We start from the raw sequence: 20,288 nt of genomic DNA, 5'->3' as shown, positions 1-20,288 counted from the left end.
CGGTTCTATCAATCTAGTCGTTGTGTTACCAAAAATACCAGGTTACTGTTGTCCAATCACGCAGGCCTTCGGGAAGGGGATTCATGCCTCAAACGGTGGACCAGGAGGGTAAGTAGGAAGTGGTAGAGAGGAGAAAAACCAGAGCGTGAGGCTGTTTGAACCCCCAACTCTGACTAGAGTTTGGCTCCATCTCTTCTAGAAAACGAGAAAATGAAAAAGAGGACTAGGCATTGTTTCATTGATATCCTCTTCCTTGTACTTAGCAATTTCCTCTGTTTCACCTACCATCGCAGAGTTTCTGTCCTTGAGTGTGAGGCTGTCTTTCTGAAGAGCAATCATCTACTGAAAAGCTAACTGTAAAATCTTAAGTTGTGAATTCATGTCTCACTTCCTTCTTGAGAAGTAGCCCACAGCACTCCAAGCCAGCTCTGTGTTATCCGTAGCTACGGACTCACACACAAAAGCCGTCACAACCACAGCAACAGCTCACCAGGTAGGGTATTAACATGTTTGTATGAACCAGATCACACAGCTATTCTAGGTCACTGGGCAAAGAGCCATGAGATCTCACTTTTAGCTCAAAATTTGTAAAAAAGTATCTCATTTATAATTTATTACTGCTTAACAATTATAAAATTAAATACTTGATTTCCAAAACTAAGCATTATTTCTTAAATATCTTGCTATTTAAATATATAAACATATACATGACCAACATTAAAAAGGATCTCCAGGAAGCTTTTATTTTAGCAGCCGTATCATCCTTCTGAAGTCAGGTTCTGGAGCTAGGCACACCACGATCCAACCCCAGCCCTGCCACTTCCTTGTCTTCAGTTGGCCTCAAACTCATTAAACCTCACTTCCTTTTTGGAAAATGGGATAACAACACATGCTGAATTGTGGGGATGAAACTGGATAATCTCAGCACAGTGTCTGCTGCATAATTTAAATATTGGTAAGTAACTGCCTCGTATCAAATACAGGTTGAAACAAGAGATCATGAGTAAGTTAGACTTTGCATGTATACGAACCTATCATATTTTATGTAGTGTTTTTAAAAGTTGCGTGTGAATTCTTAAAGTTTTATTAAGTAATCCAAGACCTTTGTACTTAATAAAATCATACAATGAATCACCACCACCTTCATTCATTCATTCAGCACCCACGGGGTGCCAGGCTCGTCTGGGTCTTAAGGATATAGTGGTGACAGAATGAAGTCCCTGACCTCAAGAGAGGGAGGGGAGTTAATAATGTACAAATAATTATGTTAGGAGGAATGCATGTAGGAAGGTGCTATATTTAACAGGATTTTCAGAGAAGAGCTCCCTGATGAGGCGACATTTGAACTGAATGAAGTGACCCCTGGGAACACCTGGCAGTAAGTGCAAAGGCTCTGAAGTGGGAGATGCTTAGGTCCTTCAAGGAAAGGTGGGCAGGCCAGTGTGGCCAGAATAGTGATTGAGAGGGAGAATGGGAAGCGGGTGTGTAATGAGAGGAGGAAGAAAGGGGAAGGGGAAGAGAGACACACAGAGACAGGGAGACGAAGATGATAACGTGGAAGAGGTAGCAAGGGGCCAGATCACTGGGGTCTTGCAGGCCACTGTAAGGACTTCAGCTTTTACCCCCAGTGAAACAGAAAGTCACTGGAAGGCTTTGAGCACACAATGATTTGGCTCCACATTTTCAAAGGTTCTCTTGGGCTGCTCTGGGTGAAAGAAAAGAAGCCAATGAGAAAGCAATGGCAATAGTCCATTCAAGAGATGGCCATGGCTTGGGTGAGGGGGTAGCTGTGGAGACTGTGAGAAATGGTGAGATTCAGGATCTATATTTTTTAGAGCTTTCTAAATTTTTTTTACTTTTTTACAGCTTTATTGGATTATAATTGCTTTACTACATTGTGTTAGTTTCTGCTGTACAACAAAGTGAATCAGCTATACGTATACACATACCCCTCCACTCTTGAGCCTCTCTCCCACCCTCCCCCCCACATCCCACCCCTCTAGGTCGTCTCAAAGCACCGAGCTAATCTCTCTGTGCTATACAGCAGCTTCCCACTAGCTATCTGTTTTACACGTGATAGTGTAAATATGTCAATGCTACTCCCTCAATTCGTCCCAGCCTCCCCTTCCCCCACTGTGTCCACAAGTCAGTTCTCTACGTCAGTGTCTCTATTCCTGCCCTGCCACTAGGTTCATCAGTACCATTTTTCTAGATTCCATATATATGCGTTAATATACGGTATTTAGGATCTATTTTGAAGGTACAGCAAGCAGGTGATCCTGAGAAAGGAATCAAGAGTAACTCTTCAGTTTTTGACATGAGCAACTGGAGATGAGGAAGGTTGCAGGAGGAATAGGTTTGGGGCACTGAAAATCAGGAACTCGGCTTTGGACATGTTGACTTCCAGCGGGGTAGGAATCAAGAAGGCCACTGGACATTGGGAGTGTGTGGGTTAGGGGAGAAGACCAAGCTAGAGATACAGATTCAGAAGCCATCAGTAAAGAAGACATTTTAGGACACTGGATGGAACCTACTGGATTCACCTAGGAGGTGAGCATAGAAGGAGATGATGTCTAAGGGCCAACCCTGGGGTTTGCCAGTATTTAAGATCTGAGAAATGAGGGGCAACCTGCCACTGAAGTAAGAGAAGTAGGAAGAGTGGGGTCTTGGAAGCCAAGGGAAGACTGTAAGAGTGACCACGTTAAGTATCGCTGGCAGGGAGACCTGACTCACTGAGACCTGATCCATGGATTAGACTTTGGAAAGATCACGAGTGACCTTGGTCGGCGCCGTCTTGACAGAGTGGTGGAGTAGAAAGCCTTCATGGAGAGATTCCAGGACAAGAGTGGAAGGGAAGCTGGAGTGGACAGCTCTTCTGAAGATTTCTGCTGCAAAGAGGAACAGAAATGTGGCAGTAGCTATAGGGAATTGTGGGGTTTCCCCAGGAAGTTTTTTTTTCCCCTTCATTTCTCTTTTCTTTTAAAGATGGAGCAATTTCAACATGCAAGTATGCTGATAGGAATGAGCCAGTAAAGGGGGAAGAGGGATAATTCATGATGCAGGAGAGAGAAGGGGCAACCACTAAAGAAATAGCAGTAAGTAGGCAAGGGAGGATGTGAATCAGACTAGCTGAGGATCAGCCTTACATAATAAGAGGGCATATTAATAATTGAAGCTCAGAGTGCCCAAGTGGAGCTGTGGGTACGATAGTAGATAAGGTAAGGGGAGAGGTTAGACACTTCCTTCTCGTTGCTTTTTTTTTCTCATCAGTGGAGGTGGGAGTGGAGGAGTGAAGGGGGGGGGGTTAGTGGTTGAGAGAGGAGACGTGTGAAATCCTCATCTAGGAAAGCCAGAGAATAAGTCGTGTAGAAGGAGTGCTGGACCCCACTATGGTCCTGTTCAAGTTAGTGGTCCTGAATTTAAAGTGAGAGCCATCAGAATCACTGTGCATTTTCCTGCGGCCCTGCAGAAAGGCTGGGGTGTTGTCAAGGGCAGGCAGAGAACAAAATGGGTGCATCCTCATCCCATGCTGGCACTGTGGCTGTTGAATGCACATAAGTATGCATCAAATTTACTTTAAAAGTTTACATTTATTATTTTAGGACCTGACCTATAGAGCCATAGGGAAGCATCTATTAGATGCTCATTTTTTCAGGAAAAACAAACATAACCCTCTGAAAGACACAGATCTCCCCTCCAAATATTAAACTCTTTTCTAAAAATATGTCACCAGTGGTGAACAAACTGATATCCACAGGTGGAACAAAATTAAAACTTGTGGTGCTTTTAAGAGGTGGACAAGTCAAATAAAACCTAAGAGCTGAGAGGGATCACATATAAGTGCTAAAAAGGGCTTTAAGAATTTTCTGGCCCCACCCCTTCACCTGAACAAATGAGTCCACTAAGACCAGTGTTAATTCTGGGAGGGAGAGAGATTATGTGGTAGCTTTATTTGGGTTAGGATTAGGATTATGTGGTAGCTTTATTTGGGTGGCTCATTTGCTCAAGGATGTTCTTCCGATGCAGCCTGATGCTTCATTCAAAAGGGCTGACATAAACACAGTAACTCTGGAAACATCCTGTCTTTCAGGTTCTCCATCTGTAAAGCAGTTACTTTACTCTCTTCCAGGACAACAACTGTTGACACACGTGCACTCAATGTCTTAGCTACTGTGCTACAGAGACTAACATTACAGTGAGGAGGGCCACATCCAAAAATCAAAACTGTGCAATACAAACACTACAAGGGACTTTCCTGGTGGGCCAGTGGTTAACACTCTGCGCTTCCACTGCAGGGGGCACAGGTTTAATCCCTGGTCGGGGAACTAAGATCCCGCATGCTGCACGGCACGGTCAAAAAAAAAAAAAAAAAAAACCACTACAAAACATCATACACATGCATACAGACATGCCCAAGTGATGGGAGCCTGAATATAAGGTGGAAGGACCCCAGGTAATACACCAAGATTGCCTATGAAATATTTTAATGAGAATTTAAAAAAAAAAAAACTGTGCTCGATGGTATGTTGCTTTATCTCATGGTAAGATTATTAGCTAGGGCTTCCCTGGTGGCGCAGTGGTTGAGAGTCCGCCTGCCGATGCAGGGGACACGGGTTCGTGCCCCGGTCCGGGAAGATCCCACGTGCCGCGGAGCGGCTGGGCCCGTGAGCCATGGCCGCTGAGCCTGCGCGTCCGGAGCCTGTGCTCTGCAACGGGGAGAGGCCACAACAGTGAGAGGCCCGCGTACCGCAAAAAAAAAAAAAAAAAAAAAAAAAAAAAAAAAAAAAAAGATTATTAGCTAATTTCAAACACTGTTAAAGAGAATTGAGATGTAGAATGTTTGATTTCAACCCACAGTTAAGAAGAACCATTTATAAGCCAGTAATTGGATAATTGTGTAATAGGATCTTTCACTGATGTTATCTAACTTAATGCTCAGAACTGCTTTGTAAAGTAGGTATCATTCTCCCTGTTTTATAGGAAACAGACTCAGAAGGCTAATGGATAATCAGGTGGAACCTGGCGTTAATTATATATTCATGAAATAAATTTGTGGCAAAACACCTTCAAAGGGGCTTCTATTATTTTAAAAGACTGGTGGACCGTCATAAGTTCCCAAGCTATACAAATGCACTGAGTAGCAATTTGAGTACCACTAGTCTGCAGGTGGTTCCATCTAGAGTGTATAAAATGGTCTGGAAAGGCAGAGATCTTCATTTCCACTTATTTATTTATTCAAAAATAATAACCAGGGCTTCCCTGGTGGCGCAGTGGTTGAGAGTCCGCCTGCCGATGCAGGGGACACGGGTTCGTGCCCCAGTCCGGGAAGATCCCACATGCCGCCGGCTGGGCCCGTGAGTCATGGCCGCTTACTTAGCCTGCACGTCCGGAGCCTGTGCTCCGCAACGGGAGAGGCCACAACAGTGAGAGGGCCGCGTACCGCAAAAAAAAAAAAAATAATAATAATAATAACCAGTAACAAAAAAACTGTAAGCATATCTAAGTCTTCGGGACCATGGCTAACACCTGGAAGAATTAGGATGAAAGAATGAAACAGTCCTGTAAAGTAGAGACAAAGTGTTACAAGAGACTGAAAAAAGAGAGATTACTGGAGGTGGGGGCAAGAAAGGAAAGAGTTCCTGGAGGCTGCTGCCTGCTTTCAATGCATCTGTAGAGGATGTTACATCAGGAAGGAAATTAAATACCCAAAAAGTAAATAACTTACTTTAAGGCTACAAAGGGCTTCCTCCAGAAGCAGCGCTAAGCACACAAGTGTTTTAATGAGTAAACCTCCCCCGAAGAAATCTCTCCTAAAAAAATCTGCAGTGCTTTCACTACCTCAAACTAACTACTACTCTATATGATATTTTTAAGTGCATAAGCTTTATATTTGTTCTAATTCTTAATTTTTTTAAATAAACTCTGCATAAACTTTTGAAAAGAAACTTCATTTGTACTGCCTGACTCAAGTCACCAAAGATTTCTCCGAAGAAAAAAGAAGATACTTGATAAAATATCTATTGAAGTAGGAAAAGCCTGCTGAAACTCAGCTCTAGAGATTGCTTGCCTAAGTCCCCAACTGCGTGCTTTGTAATTCTCATATGTGTTGTTTCTAAAACAGGAGCAAAATTAAGCATGCATCTGCTATTCTACCACTGGGATTTGTATCTGCACATTTTCTATCATCCTGATGGTTAGAAGTTAGGAACCAAAGAAGTGACATAGAAGTTAGGAACACGGGCTAGCCTGTAAGATAAGTCAAGATATTGTTGTTGTGAAGATTAAATGAGTATATTTGAAACACTTAGGAGAGTGCCTCGTACATCACGAGTATTACATTCGTGTTAGCCATTATCACTATTATAGATCCAATTTCTCACCTATAGTAAGAAAACATTGTTCTTTGAAACGTGTATCATGGAACGTAACAGACCACATTTACTTACTTATCTGGTGTAACTCACTAACTGTAACACTTCAGAACACAGTCAAGCACAATGAAGTAGGAAAAAGGGCTTCTGCAGAGGCAAAAATAGATATAAAAGGTATGTTTTATTACTCAAATAGTTCACGCCATTTGGATCCTATTTATTCCTTCTTTTCTATGATTCCTAACAGTGGGGCTATTTAATTTCAACGTCCACAAGAAAACTGGAAGTACCATCTGGGACACTGGCGAGGTACCTAAGCAGCAATCAAGGGATGTGGCAGAAATTACAGAAAGGATAAAAAACTCACGAAGCAGACAAAGCTGAGGTCACTGGACATGGCAGTAATCCAACATACTTAGAAAAGCTTTGAGGTTATCACCTCCAAAGGATACAAAAAATAATATTCATCATGACTATCCCAAGTTACCAAAAGAATAAAATCAAGCACAAAGACATGTGTAATGCATTTTGGAAAATTTTCAAACCAAAATGGTTAAATGTTCTTTTATAAGAAATAATGTTATTAATAGACATAAACCCTTAGGTAATCAGAAAACTCAGCTATGGACAAAATCTCATTATCTAAAGGATAAACAACAGTTTCAGAATACCTGGACTTGTCACTATCAAGAAGAATATACTAGTCAGATGTGGATTTTAAAATAAATCCAAAAATCTCAAAGGGATTACGGTGAATGTGACCAATGACTGAGTTAAACTCAATTTTCATGTCAACCTTCTTCATAACTGTGACCAGCGGCCTATTCTGAAAACTGATTAAACCCCCCCAAATAACTGGGGCATCTGTCTCAAATACACATACACATACCCACACAGACACGTATATGTATATACATCAAAATGTCAAAAATTTCCTTCACCAAGAACTTCTAAATGTCAAATCTATAGAAGAAATAAAAATGAAAAGATAAAGATTTGACTATCTCAATAATTAAAACTCACATAAAAGAAAGCATGAAGACCACAAATTAAAACATGGACAAAAGATAAATTTCACACCAAAAATTTGTTAACATTCTTGAAAAAGTTTTCAAACTTTTAATGAGTTAGCAAAAGAATAAGAAATGCAAATTGAAACAATGAAAATATACGTCTACACAGAAAATTGTACCTGAATATTCATAAAAGCCCAAAATTGGGAGCAGCAGGTGAATGGATAAGCAAAGTGTACTATATCCACAAAACGAAATACCAACCAGGGACAGAAAGGAATGAACTATTGGTACAGGTAACAATGGGCGTGAATCTCCAAAACATCATGCTGAGTGAAAGAAGCTAAACCCAGAGCACATACTCTATGAGTGTGTTACCATGAAACTTTAGCAAAGGTCGTTTTAACCCATGGAAAAGAAAACAGAGCATTTCTTGTTTGGCGGGGTGGGGAGGTTGGAGTTTGGCTGGGAGAAGGCAAAAGGGAGCTGTTTTGGGTGATGGAAATGTTACACATCTGGTTGTGGTGGTGGTTACAGGTACAAGCATTTGTCAAAACTCACCGAACTGTACACTTAAAATGGGAGCATTTAATGCGTGGAAATTATACCTTTACAAAGTTGACTTAAAAAACAGAGATACTATTATTCATCACCTTTCAAATTTGTAGAATATGAAAACATCAGAATACCCAATATTGATTCATTCTATTTATCCATCACTTATCTAACAAACACCTGGAAACAGCACTTACTATGTGCTGGGTACTGTTTAAGTGTTTTAAAAGTCAAAACTCACTTTAGGGGCCTCCCTGGTGGCGCAAGTGGTTGAGGGTCCGCCTGCCGATGCAGGGGATACGGGTTCGTGCCCCGGTCTGGGAGGATCCCATATGCCGCGGAGCGGCTGGGCCCGTGAGCCATGGCCGCTGAGCCTGCGCGTCCGGAGCCTGCGCGTCCGGAGCCTGTGCTCCGCAACGGGGGAGGCCACAACAGTGAGAGGCCCGCATACCGCAAAAAAAAAAAAAAAAAAAAAAAAAAAAACTCACTTTAGCCATTCCTATAATGATAATCACATGAGATAGATACTATTATTGTCACCATTTTTGCAAAAGAGGAAAGTGAAGCTCAGTAACTTGCCCAAGGCCACCGAAATGGTAGGGTAAAGTCAGGATGTGAACCCAGGGTGTATACTTTTAGCCATTGCAAAATGCTATTTCTGATGTGGTGAGGTAGCTGGTCATGATTATATGCTGCTAGTGGGGTATAAGTACCATCTTTTTGTCAAGCAATTTGACAACATCCATCAAAGATTTTACATTTTTATTACCGTTTGATCTAGTAATTCTTTAGTATAGATGATCAGAAGCAGAAATAATTCAAAAATGTCTAAATGCCAAAAATGTTTCCTGGACCTCTGTTGCTAAATCCAGTGGACACTACAAAGTCTTGTATCCTCTGCAGCACTAGACTCTGGTTCTCTCCTTCCTAAAGCACTGTTCCCTGGCCTTGCCGTCACCAAAACCCATAGGTTTTTCCTCCTCAGTCTCGTGCTGTTTCTTCTCAAGTCTCCTTTTTCTCTGTTGTTCCTGAACTATGAGTGTTTGCCCAACTTCCATTCTTAGTCCTCTTTCCACTCTAAACCTTCTCCCTTACATACCTCATAAACCAATCATTTCCAGACCAAACTGGTAGCCTTGGTCTTCTTCTTGGGCTCCAGATTCATAATTCCCACAGGTTGCCAAATATCTACTCAAGGATGGCCTATAGGCATCTCATGCATGCCCAGAACTGAACTTCCCTTTCCTCCAAATTCCTTTCCTCTTTTCATAATTTCTAAGTGAAAACCACCACCATCCACTCACCTGACCACGCCATGGCCTGGCAGTCATCCATGATTCCTTTTCCTATAGACTCAGCATCCAAGTTCTGTCACTTCTACAATGAAACATCTTATCTCCCCACTTCTTTATATTTCCACTGCTCTACCTTAGTTCAAGCCTGTAATCCTGCCTAAATTACAACCATATTCTCTAAATTCAACAGTCATCTAATTTATAGCTTTGCAAATGTACCATTTCTTTCTCTGGCCTCGTGGCTCTGGCACTTGCTGTCTTGCTGGGAATGCCTTTTCTCCTAATTCAAATATGATCACGTCCACTCTATTTGTCGAAAGCTTACAACAGACTGGCTGGATCAGTACTGGTAACACACAAGACACAGTCCCTCACCTCACAGAGCACTTGGTCTAGAAGGGAACACAGGCAAATAAATAAATGAAGAAACAATCCCATCTTGTGATAAGGGGTATTAAGGAAAAGAACAGGTAACAGAGAAACAGAATCAATGGGAATCAACTTCAGCCACTTTAGATTAAGAGGAAGAGTCAGGAGATGCATCTGCATCAGTTTCCTATGGCTGCTGTCAAAATTACCACAAATGTAGTGACTTAAAACAACACAAATTTATTATCTTATAGTTCGGTAAATCAGAAGTCCAAAACGAGTCTCACTGAGTTTGGGTCAAGGTAAGGCTGTGTTCCTTCTGGATGCCCCAGCTTCTAGAGTCTGCAGCATTCCTTGGCTAGCGTTTCCGTTCCTCCAGCAATGATCGGGCCAAGTCCCTCCATACTGCCATCTCTCTGGCTCTCTCTCTTCTGCTTCCCTCTTCCACTTTTAAAGACCCTTATAATTACCAATGGGCTCAGATTCATAATTCAGAAAAACCTCCCCGGGCTTCCCTGGTGGCGCAGTGGTTGAGAGTCCGCCTGTCGATGCAGGGGACACGGGTTCGTGCCCCGGTCCGGGAAGATCCCACATGCCGCGGAGCGGCTGGGCCCGTGAGCCATGGCCGCTGAGCCTGTGCGTCCGGACCCTGTGCTCCGCAACGGGAGAGGCCACAACAGTGAGAGGCCCGCGTACCGCAAAAAAAAGAGAAAAACCTCCCCATCTTAACGTCAGCTGATTAGCAACTTTAACCTTAATTCCCCTTAACTGAACAGATTCATAGGTCCCAGGAATTAGGACATGGGTATCTTTCAGGAGTCATATTCTACCTACGAAGCATCTAAGACAAGGAAACATTTAAACTGAGACCAGAGGGTTTAGAGAAATGGCCAGTCAAGTAAGGGAGAGTGTGTGAGTGTGTGTGAGTGCGTGTGTGTGTGAGTGTGTGTGAGTGTGTGTGTGTGTGTGTGTGTGTAAATGTGCTCCAGGCAGAAGGAAAGGCCTGTGCAGCAGCCATAAGGTGGAGAGCAGAGGGTGTGTGAAGCATTAGAAGAACTGGAGCCATGGAAGGGGCGAGTGTGCTAGAAGGAAGGACTCCCAGAAGAGACAGGGTGCTGTAGGCACTGGATGTTGTTCTAAGTAGAGGAGCAACACGACCTTAAATTCTTAAATTTTACATATATCAATGTCACCTGACTTTTTGAGTCCCTTAGTCCCAGCTCCACTCTCACTGCTCCCTGGAGCCGTCAATGGCTCCCACATCACCGGTCACCAGGGCTCGGCAGGTGCTTCCATAGCCCCTTACAGTGTGAAAGTGTCCAACTCCCATTTCCCTCACTTTTCCCCACAACCATAAGCTGTAAGCTACTAAAGGAAGGGGCTAGGGCACCCATTGGTTAAGTTATATTTATTGAATGAGATAGAACAAAACCTAGAAACAACTAATACAGTACCAACCTAAAAGAATGGTGAATTCTGGATAATATGATACATCTAAGTTGAGGCCCTCACAATTTATGTTTATAATTTAGGAAAATAAAAGTTTGACCTCAGCTATGAAAAGGTGTAACAAATTGGGGAAATACTGAAAGTTGAAAATAGTGGCTCTCTTGGGGTGGTGGCATACTGGGTACTTTTTATTCTGGACTATATTAATTTTTTCCAAGTTTTCTACTCTTTGTATGCTATTTCAACAGATACATTTTAAGTTTAAAAAGGTAAATCAGAAAAAATACCCTCCCTTGTACAAACATATTAAGTTTAAGACATAAAGGGAGACTCATGGACTAATAATTGGGGAAAGTTAGTCTCAAATGGCAAAATCTAAAAGAAATGTATTTATAAGAAATATTTACCATGTCAATACTTACCATACTAAAGAAATGGCATAACATAATACACACATCCAGACAAATGTACGTGTGATTCACACTGAGAGGCACTATTTAAACACCGACTTTTATGATTCATCCCTAGATTATGATCTCATTCTTAAAAATATCAGTTCATACCATTGAGTGCACTTGATATTAAGGTAGACGTTCTCTGGAAATTAGTACTTTCACTCCTGATTTCTTTCTCTTCCCCTTTGCCTGATATACCTCAATTTAAAATTTTTGAGTCCTTTTCTTTCTTGGTGCTTTTCTTGTACACAATGGATGCCTGAATTTTTTTCATCTAAACAACTTTATTAAAAAGAAAAAGGAATCGGATACATTCGCATACTGGAGAAACCAGCAGGTTTCAATTATTACTTATTTGATGTTTTCCGTATATTATGCTTTAATGCTTTTATATTTTCATCCTTTTTTACGGATTTGTTACGCTTTCTGTGTTATTTTTTCCCTTTGTAAGATAGCAATTCAAAGTGTACTTCTAGTCTATTAAGTTACCTTTAAAATTTTAATAACATATTTATAAAAAGAAAATGATGCAAAAAATCAGCAAAAGCTCAACTAAAATACTTGGGCACTCTGCTAATGAAATCTCTCAGTTACCTGAGGGTCTCAACTAGACACTCCTTACTCTTAGCCTTGTGAGAATCTTCCTAAAATGTCTACAGTCCTGCCTACACATACTCTCCATTCAAGGAAACAATCTTTCCCAGTGATGGAGGCCCTCGCATCATTTTGAGCATCATCTCATTCCCTGCTCAGTCCCCTGGAACACAAATGATGAAGATTAGCTACAGTTGCACTGATCTTGCTCTTTTTTAAAAATTAAATCCAAAATTTAAAAATTTGATAATTTTCCTCTTCTCCTGTAAGTAAAACAGAATTTTACTGTAAAAGTGGATTTTACTTTATTCCATTATAGAAATGACTCTCAAGGCTTATTCATTTCCACTAGAAATTAGGTCCCTTAATTAGTAATGTAAGATTTGAATGCTGCCATTCAGACATGGGCAGAGACTATTCCAGAGCAATTAAATGGGGAATTTCTTCCATCCCTAGCCTCTAACATTTTCCCAAGAGTAGCTCTCATCAATCTTAGTGAACTCCTAAAGGGTCAACTCTGTTTGACATTAATTCCTTCTACTACCAGAACAGTTCTTTTTGATGCGTGAATAATATGATTGAAAAAGAAGAGGCAGTAGAGCTCATTCCATGGTTCTCAGATGTCAGTAGGTATCAAAACCACCTGGGGTATGTATTTAAAATGCAGATTCCTAGGCTCCTCCCTGGCCCTACAGAAGCTGATTTCCCAGGTCTGACATTAGAATCTTTTTTTTTTAAGATCCAGAAGATGCTGACATATTTGACCATTGGTCTACACATTGAGAAAGCTGGTGGAGTCCCTTTTAGGCCACCACCTTTCTTGAAGTGTGAGGGTGGAGAGACTGTACAGTTTAGCACAAAAATAAAATCTGCCTGGGGCTTCTCGATTCACAACTACGGCCACCACTTACGGTGGCTCATCCCTTCTTCTTCCTTCCACTTTAATGATAAGATATAAAGGATGTGGAACAAGCCCAAGACACACTGCTGCTAAGTGGCAGAATCAAGACCAAGCACTCACTAGTACTGTCTTAGCTATATGACCATTTATCCTGTCCAGAACTGGAAAACGAGATGGCTGGCTTTTTTTTTTTTTTTTTTTTTTTAACTTTCTTGTTCTCTAGAAAAGTTGTTCTTCACATCATACCAGAACTTCAGAGGTAGGTACACGTTGCTTAGCATAGCATCAATTCTGACATCAGACTATCTGGGCTCTTATCTCCTTTACTGTGGATATTGGCTATAACCAGATAACCTCATTAAGCCTCAATTTCCTAATCAGCAAAATGGAGATGTAATATCTCCCTTAGTGTTTTGTTACAAGGATTAAATGCGCTAATACAAGTAAAGCATCTGGCATAGTGCCAGTCACTTAGTATTAGCTACTAGTAATCATTTTTATTAGTGTTGTAGAGCTTTAGTCTCCTAAGAATTTTCTTTTCCCATTTGGTCATGCATCTTGTATTTAACAGATGTTTAATAATTAGACCCTGGAATAGATGTATCCAGAGAAGCTTTATATATGCATCTTTAATATATTTTATTTTTTAGAGTAGCTTGAGGCTCACAGCAAAATTGAGTAAAAAAATAGAGGTTTTCCATAAATCTCCTGCCCCCACACATGCACAGCCTCCCCCACTATCAACATCCCTCATCAGAGTGATACATTCATTACAACTGATGAACCTACACTGACACATCATAACCACCCGAAGTCCATAGCTTACATTAGGGTTCACTGTTAGTGTTGTACATTCTGTGGGTTTTAATAAATGTATAATACATGTATCCACCATTATAGTATTGTACAGAGTAGTTTCACTGCCCTAAAGATCCTGTGTTCCATTTGTTCAACTTACTCCCCTAACCTCTGATCTTTTACTGTCTCCATTGTTTTGTGTTTTCCAGAATGTTATATAGTAGGAGTTATATAGGATGTAACCTTTTCATACTGGCTTCTCTCACTTAGTAATATGCATTTAAGGTTCCTCCATGTCTTTTCATGGTAATGACTCATTTTTTTCAGCACTGAATACTATTCCATTGTCTGGATGTACCATAGTTTATTCATTCATTCACCTACGGAGGGACATCTTGGTTGCTTCCAAGTTTTGGCAATTATGAATCAACCTGCTATAAATATCCATGTGCAGGTTTTTGTCTGAACATAAGTTTTCAACTCCTTTGGGTAAATACCAAGTCACTAGTGTGACAGCTGGATCATACAGTAAAAGTATGTTCAGTTTTTTAAGAAACTTCTGCAACATGTTGCATTCCCACCAACAGTGAACGACAGACAGTTCCTGTTGCTCCACATTCTCGCCAACATTTGGTGTTGTTAGTGTTTTGGATTTTTGCCATTCTATTAGGTATGCAGTGGTGCTGCACTATTATTTTACCTATTTTTTTAATTACAGTAAAATACACATAATATAAAATTGGCATCATAACCATTTTTTAAGTGTACAATTCAGTAGTTTTAAGTACCTTCACATTGTTGTGCAACCAATCTCCAGAACTCTTCTAATCTTGCAAAACTGAAACTCTGTACACACAGTATTAGTTTGCTAGGCTGCATAATAAAAATACCACAGACTGGGTGGTTCAAACAACAGAAATTTATTCTGTCGCAGTTTTGGAGGCCTGAAGTCCAAGAACAAGGTGTTGGCGACTTTGATTTCCTCTGAAGCCTCTCTCCTTGGCTTGCAGATGGTCTCCCTCATTGTGTCCTCACATGGGCTCCCCTCTGTGCACAGGCATCCCTAGTGTCTGTGGGTCTGAATTTCCTCTTCTTACAAGGACACCAGTCAGATTGGCTTAGTGCTTACCCTAGTGGCCTCATTTTAACTTAATCATCTCTTTGAAGGCTCTATCTCCAAATACAATCACACTCTGACTACTGGGGGTTAAGACTTCAACATATGGATTTTGAGGGAACACAATTCAGCCCCAAACGCCCAAGAAGCAACAACTTCCCATTCTCTCCTCCCCCAGCAACCACTCCTCTACCTTCTGTCTCTATGAACTTGACTGCTCCAGTTACTTCATAAAGTGGAATCATACAGCATTTGTCTTTTTGTGACTAGCTTAATGTATTCAAGGTTCATCTATGTATGTATCAGAAATTCCTTCCTTTTTAAGGCTGCATAATCTTCCATTATATGTATATACCACATTTTGCTTATCTACTCATTTGTTGATGGACCCTTGGGTTGTGTCCACATTTTAGCTATTGTGAATAATGCTGCTATGAACATAGGTATACAAATAACTGTTCAAGACCCTGTTTTCAATTCTTTGGAGTATATACTCAGAAGTGAAATTGTCCTGAGAATTTTTAAGCATGCACTAAAGTTCTGGCTCTCCTACCCATATCTCTCTCCTTAGGATAATCCTTGCTTTATTCTGTGACATCACAAACTAAGACCTTAGATTATTTATTCATTCCACTGTGTGTATTAATAAGCTAATCATAAATGGGTATGAGTCAGGGACCTGTGAGATAAGAAACACCATAAATATTTTATCATTTAATCCAGGTATCGTTCAGGAAATTGATAACTTGAACAATTATAATAAACAAGATAAGGAATCTTGAGCATACTTTAAAAACTTGAAGATGGAATCAAAATGGCAAATCTAGAAACTCAGTTATAAATTAATAGGAATTTTCAAAACAACATATATAGACAGTCATGACTATCCTAACTTACTTAAATTTTTAGTTCTATAAAAATAGAACCCTAGTTTAATTTGTGAAGCAATATGAATTTGTCATCAATATCCTCATTTTCAGTGCAGAAGCTCAATACCTTCTCTTCTACCATGAGTAGAAGTATAAAAATAATCATGCATTTTTCTTTACAAGAAAGATTCCATGCCCTTACACAGATGAAAAATTTAAGAAATTAATTTTTTTTAGGAATACTGAAAGTCAGTATAGCACAGAGAATAAGAAAATATGGTCTAGTTTCAAGTCATAGCTGTGACTTTCTACTGTGTGACATTGGGCAAGTTACTTAACCTATCATTTTCTCCTCTGTGAAATGGGGATGGTAAGTCCAAATTTCAACTATTAGGATGATAAAATTAGTTAATATATGTTAAATGCCTGGCACATACTAAGCTCTCAATAAATGTCAGCTACTAACAGCATAAATTGGCAAACCACATAACTGGAAAGGACCATGACATAACTTGTCATCTCACTAGAATAAAGAGAGAGTAACTACCCACTCCCACCATTGTAAATGAGGCTATATCATGGCGGTGTAAGAGAAAGATATTGAATAAAAATTTCTCAAACCAGCTCCAAGGTGTTTCCATTCCCTCCTAACTGTTAAATTATACTAGAACAGCTTTATTAGAATTTGTTTTGTTAAGCTATGTCCTCAGTTAGTTAAATTACTAAGAAGAAATGCATCACTAAGACACAGCATTATGTTCTTATTCTTCAGTAGTACATGTCACAAGTTAGAAAAGAAACAGCATCTAAGTGGTTTGGATATTTTACAGATATCTAAGGTATTTGGATGTGATGGTTGCTATTTTTTATATTCATGATATTCACAAAAATGATGTTTCATTAATTGCCTCTTAAAAATTATCAAGTGTATAATGCAAAAGTACCAATAACTTAGGCTGAAATACACCACCCCCAAGTAAGAATATAAGAAAAAAATGTGATTTTATAATTTCAAATTAGAGAAACTTTATAATTGTCAGTGTTAATCCATCTTCAACATGTCAGAAAAAGTCTTTATGATCTTTTACTACGGTGTACAATAAGAAACATCATTGGAAAGATTGCAATATAAGATTTTTACAATATAAGATTTTACACATATATATAAGTAAACATATGTAAATGATATATATCCATATATATGTGAAAAAGAATGATACTCAAACTGTTCTCTACAACTAAAATGTCATTAATATAATGAGACCTAATGTCACTGCAGAAACCTTTGAACTTTTAAGAAAGGATGGATGAAACAATGTTATTATGATATATTAAACTCCATTTCCCACTCATTGCCTCTGTGACTTCTGGACAGCAAAATGTGGCCACAGATGAAGCAGGAAGAAGCCAAAGGACTTACGGGAAAGCAAGGGCAAAGTTCCACCATATTCCAAGGCAAGTTGCAGAAGCCCTCACAGTCAGCCCTCAGAGTTCAGTTTCATCTGGAAAATCCCAAACTTCCCTGATTCCTTACTGAAGTCACAGGCTACAACTGAACTTCTAGATTTTGAATTAGTAGTCTGCAAGCTATGCTTTGTAACATCCCTGGCTTTCACTGATGACCTCATGACTTCCTGTGAAATTCTTTAAACAGAATCCAATTTAGTTCACAACAATTTAAATACTATATATGCCGTAAAGCACTTTCAGGGAGGGAGGTAGGGAGGAAAGAGCTGGTTGGGGAAAAAAAGAGAACAAGAATTTCCAAGGGTGTGGGAAAATTCTAGGAGTAACATTTTTTGACGTAACACTGCAAAAAGAAGGGAGTAGAAACTACTTCCGGAAATGCAAAATATGTGCATCGTGCCTCATTTGTATAAACTAGAACAATTCAGATAATTCAACAATCACATACTGAACACCCAGGGAAAGGAGATGGCATTCAAAGAAATACCTCACCCCCTGCACTGCACTGAGAGGAGGGCCCCTAGCAGAGGCCATCAAGTTGGCCTTTGTGAGTTTAAGTCAGGGAGAACTAAAAGATGCTCTCCTGCTCAGATGCTGCTTCTGTTACTCTAGGCACAGCCCTGATGATTGCAGTCACACTCTCAAGCTACGAAAGGTGGTCCTGACCCTACCCTAGGTGCTGGGACCAATCCTCTGCAGTGATTACTGACTCGTTAGTAATTTTTGTTTGTTTTTAATGCTTTACTTCTTACTTAAACTGCGTGTGCTGGCTGAATTTTAATTCAAGTGTGATCACAGCGCTGTTCCTCAGCGCTGTGGAATCCTTCCAAGTCCTGCCTTGAACAGTTAAGTCATTTTGTTTAACGGAACAGCTTTTGATGCATGTTGCTGTTTGAAAATTCCAAACTGTAGTAAAAGACGAAGCACACGGTCTCGTGAAACAGGAAAGAGTGTACTGAGCGCTTACATCTTTTGGGGTGAAAATTATAAAACACCCCCTTTTCGTGTGATGGCAAATCTCGCTTTTAGAAATTTATATCAGATACCAAATTAAGTCAAATATCCCTCTTAACCATCAGGATGATGAAAAGAAGTGCACAAGGAAGAGGTTTTTAAAATTACTATTATTGTTTTAACGGGGAGGACTTAAGAGTTCACCTTTTTGTGTGTGTGTCATCCAGAAGAGGTGGCAAAATTGGATTTTGTTTGCTTGCTCGTTTTAAACAACCGAAACACGGTCTCAGCAAGCATCGCCTATTAAAACCATCAATTCCCAACAGTAAAATCAATCCCAAGGGTGTCTCGGGGCAAAGCGCCCGGGTACCCCTTGCGCCTCTGCCACAGGTGGACGCGGAGCAACAAGGACACTCGGTCGCCCTCGGGTCCCTACGCCCAGAGCCTGAAGCCACGCGGGCGCGCCCGAGCTCCTGGGCTCTTTGTCGAGAGCCCGGCGCAGCGCCGGGCCCCATTGGTTAACGCGGTCGGTCCGGGCCATCCTGGTCCCGCGTCCCTCCCCCATCCCGGCGTCCAGGGCCTGGGCGCCGGCCACGTGGCCCCTGCTCGCGGGTTTCCCGGTCCTCGGGATGCGCGTCCACGCCGCGCCGCCCAACCCACGCGACAAGGGGGTGGTCTTCTCTCAGGACCGCGGGCTCAGAAGTCCGCCCCCTACCCGCCTCCCGCACTCACCGCTTTGAGATCCAGGACGCCGTCCTTGGCCTCCTGAAGCAGCGACACGAACTTGGTGGTGAGCAGTCCCAGGCTCTTCTCGTGCCTGCTACTGCCGCCCCCGCCGCCCCCAAGAGGCGGCGGCGGCGGGGGCTGCGCCTGGGACTGCGGCGGCTGCGGCCGCTGGCCCTGCCCCTGGCCCTGCGGCGCCGGCTGCCCGGAGCCCGCCGGCTCGGCCGCCGCCATCGCGTCCCCGCGCCGCGGTGGTGCGGCCCCCGCGCTCGGCCACCTGCCGGGTCGGCTCCGCGGCGGCCGCTGCCGTCGCCGCCCGCCGAGGGCGGGACGAAGGGTCGCGGGTTCCTGCAAACAACAGGTGCTCTGCGCCCACCCGCCTGGGGGCCGCTCGGCGCGCCGGGCCTCCGCCCCCTCCCCGAGCCTGGGGACGCGAGAAGGAAGCCTACGATCGAGGGGAGGGGGAGTGGAAGCGAGAAGAAGGGGCGGCTAGGGGTGGGGACCCGAGTTTAAATGGCAGGAAGTGACGCCGCGGCCCGCCGTTGCTTGGAAACGCATTTTTCTGTAGCAAGGAGGGGCAAGCGGGGAGGAGGGCAGCGTCGGTGACTGGGTTTCACACTTGACTCCCTGCTGTTGGCGAACCGCCCCCGGGAGCAGCGACCTCCCGCAGCCACGCCGGGAGGAAAAACGGGCTTCAGGGAAGGAAAAAACCCTGCCGGGTGGCCATCAATTTCTGAGCCGCTGGGTCCGTGGGGCCACACGAGATTAGCCTTCGGTCACTTACCTTCATTGGGCGGTTTCGGCTGTGTGCTCTTTTCGAGCTTTAGGATCCTTTGCAAATATTTCAGTGACTCGGACCAAATGCAGGGTTATATTCCATAGATTATCTGTTTGGATTCGAAATACAGGAAAAACAGAATCATGGAGTAATAGGTAGAGATACTGGGGTGTGGAGGGAGAGGTCCTGAATTGCTCAGACTCGCCGCTGGACTCCAGATCTCCTGCATTTAGAACAGTGTTCTTAATACCTTACTGGAACCAAATTATATTGTGTTATTTAGAATATTAGGCACCCACAGGTTCTTGTGTTCCGTGATACCCCAAACTATTGATGGGAAATGAGATAGCACACAGATCTGGGTAAAAGTTTTTTCTCATTTGATTACAAACTCTCTAGAGTCAGAACTAAATTTTAAATGAGTTGGTGTCACACACAACACTTTGACTATAGTAGATGCTCAATAAATATTAGGTGAATGAAAATTCCATATGATGGTAATCAAGAAAGTTTCATGCAAGAAATATTTTAAATTTAAAATAACAATAAACTAGCAAAAAAGCGTCACTGGAATGAAGTG

The 20,288-nt window shown here is 41.8% G+C and overlaps 1 protein-coding gene across 2 annotated transcripts in view; it reads right to left on the bottom strand.

Annotated features, from left to right (window-relative positions):
• E2F5 (E2F transcription factor 5) overlaps window positions 1-19,418 on the bottom strand; it is a 29,621-nt gene extending 10,203 nt beyond the window's left edge. For both annotated transcript variants that reach the window (XM_060115601.1, XM_060115602.1), the window contains exon 1: window positions 18,940-19,418. In XM_060115601.1, the coding sequence (XP_059971584.1) occupies window positions 18,940-19,164 (225 nt within the window). In that variant the 5' untranslated portion in view covers window positions 19,165-19,418. The remainder of the gene's footprint in view (window positions 1-18,939) is intronic.
• Window positions 19,419-20,288: the final 870 nt, after the last annotated feature.

The sequence above is a fragment of the Mesoplodon densirostris genome, chromosome 13 (genome assembly GCF_025265405.1).
Source record: "Mesoplodon densirostris isolate mMesDen1 chromosome 13, mMesDen1 primary haplotype, whole genome shotgun sequence".
NCBI lineage: Eukaryota > Metazoa > Chordata > Mammalia > Artiodactyla > Ziphiidae > Mesoplodon > Mesoplodon densirostris.
Note: the sequence above shows the minus strand (reverse complement) of the source record. Positions and strands in the feature narration are given on the sequence as shown.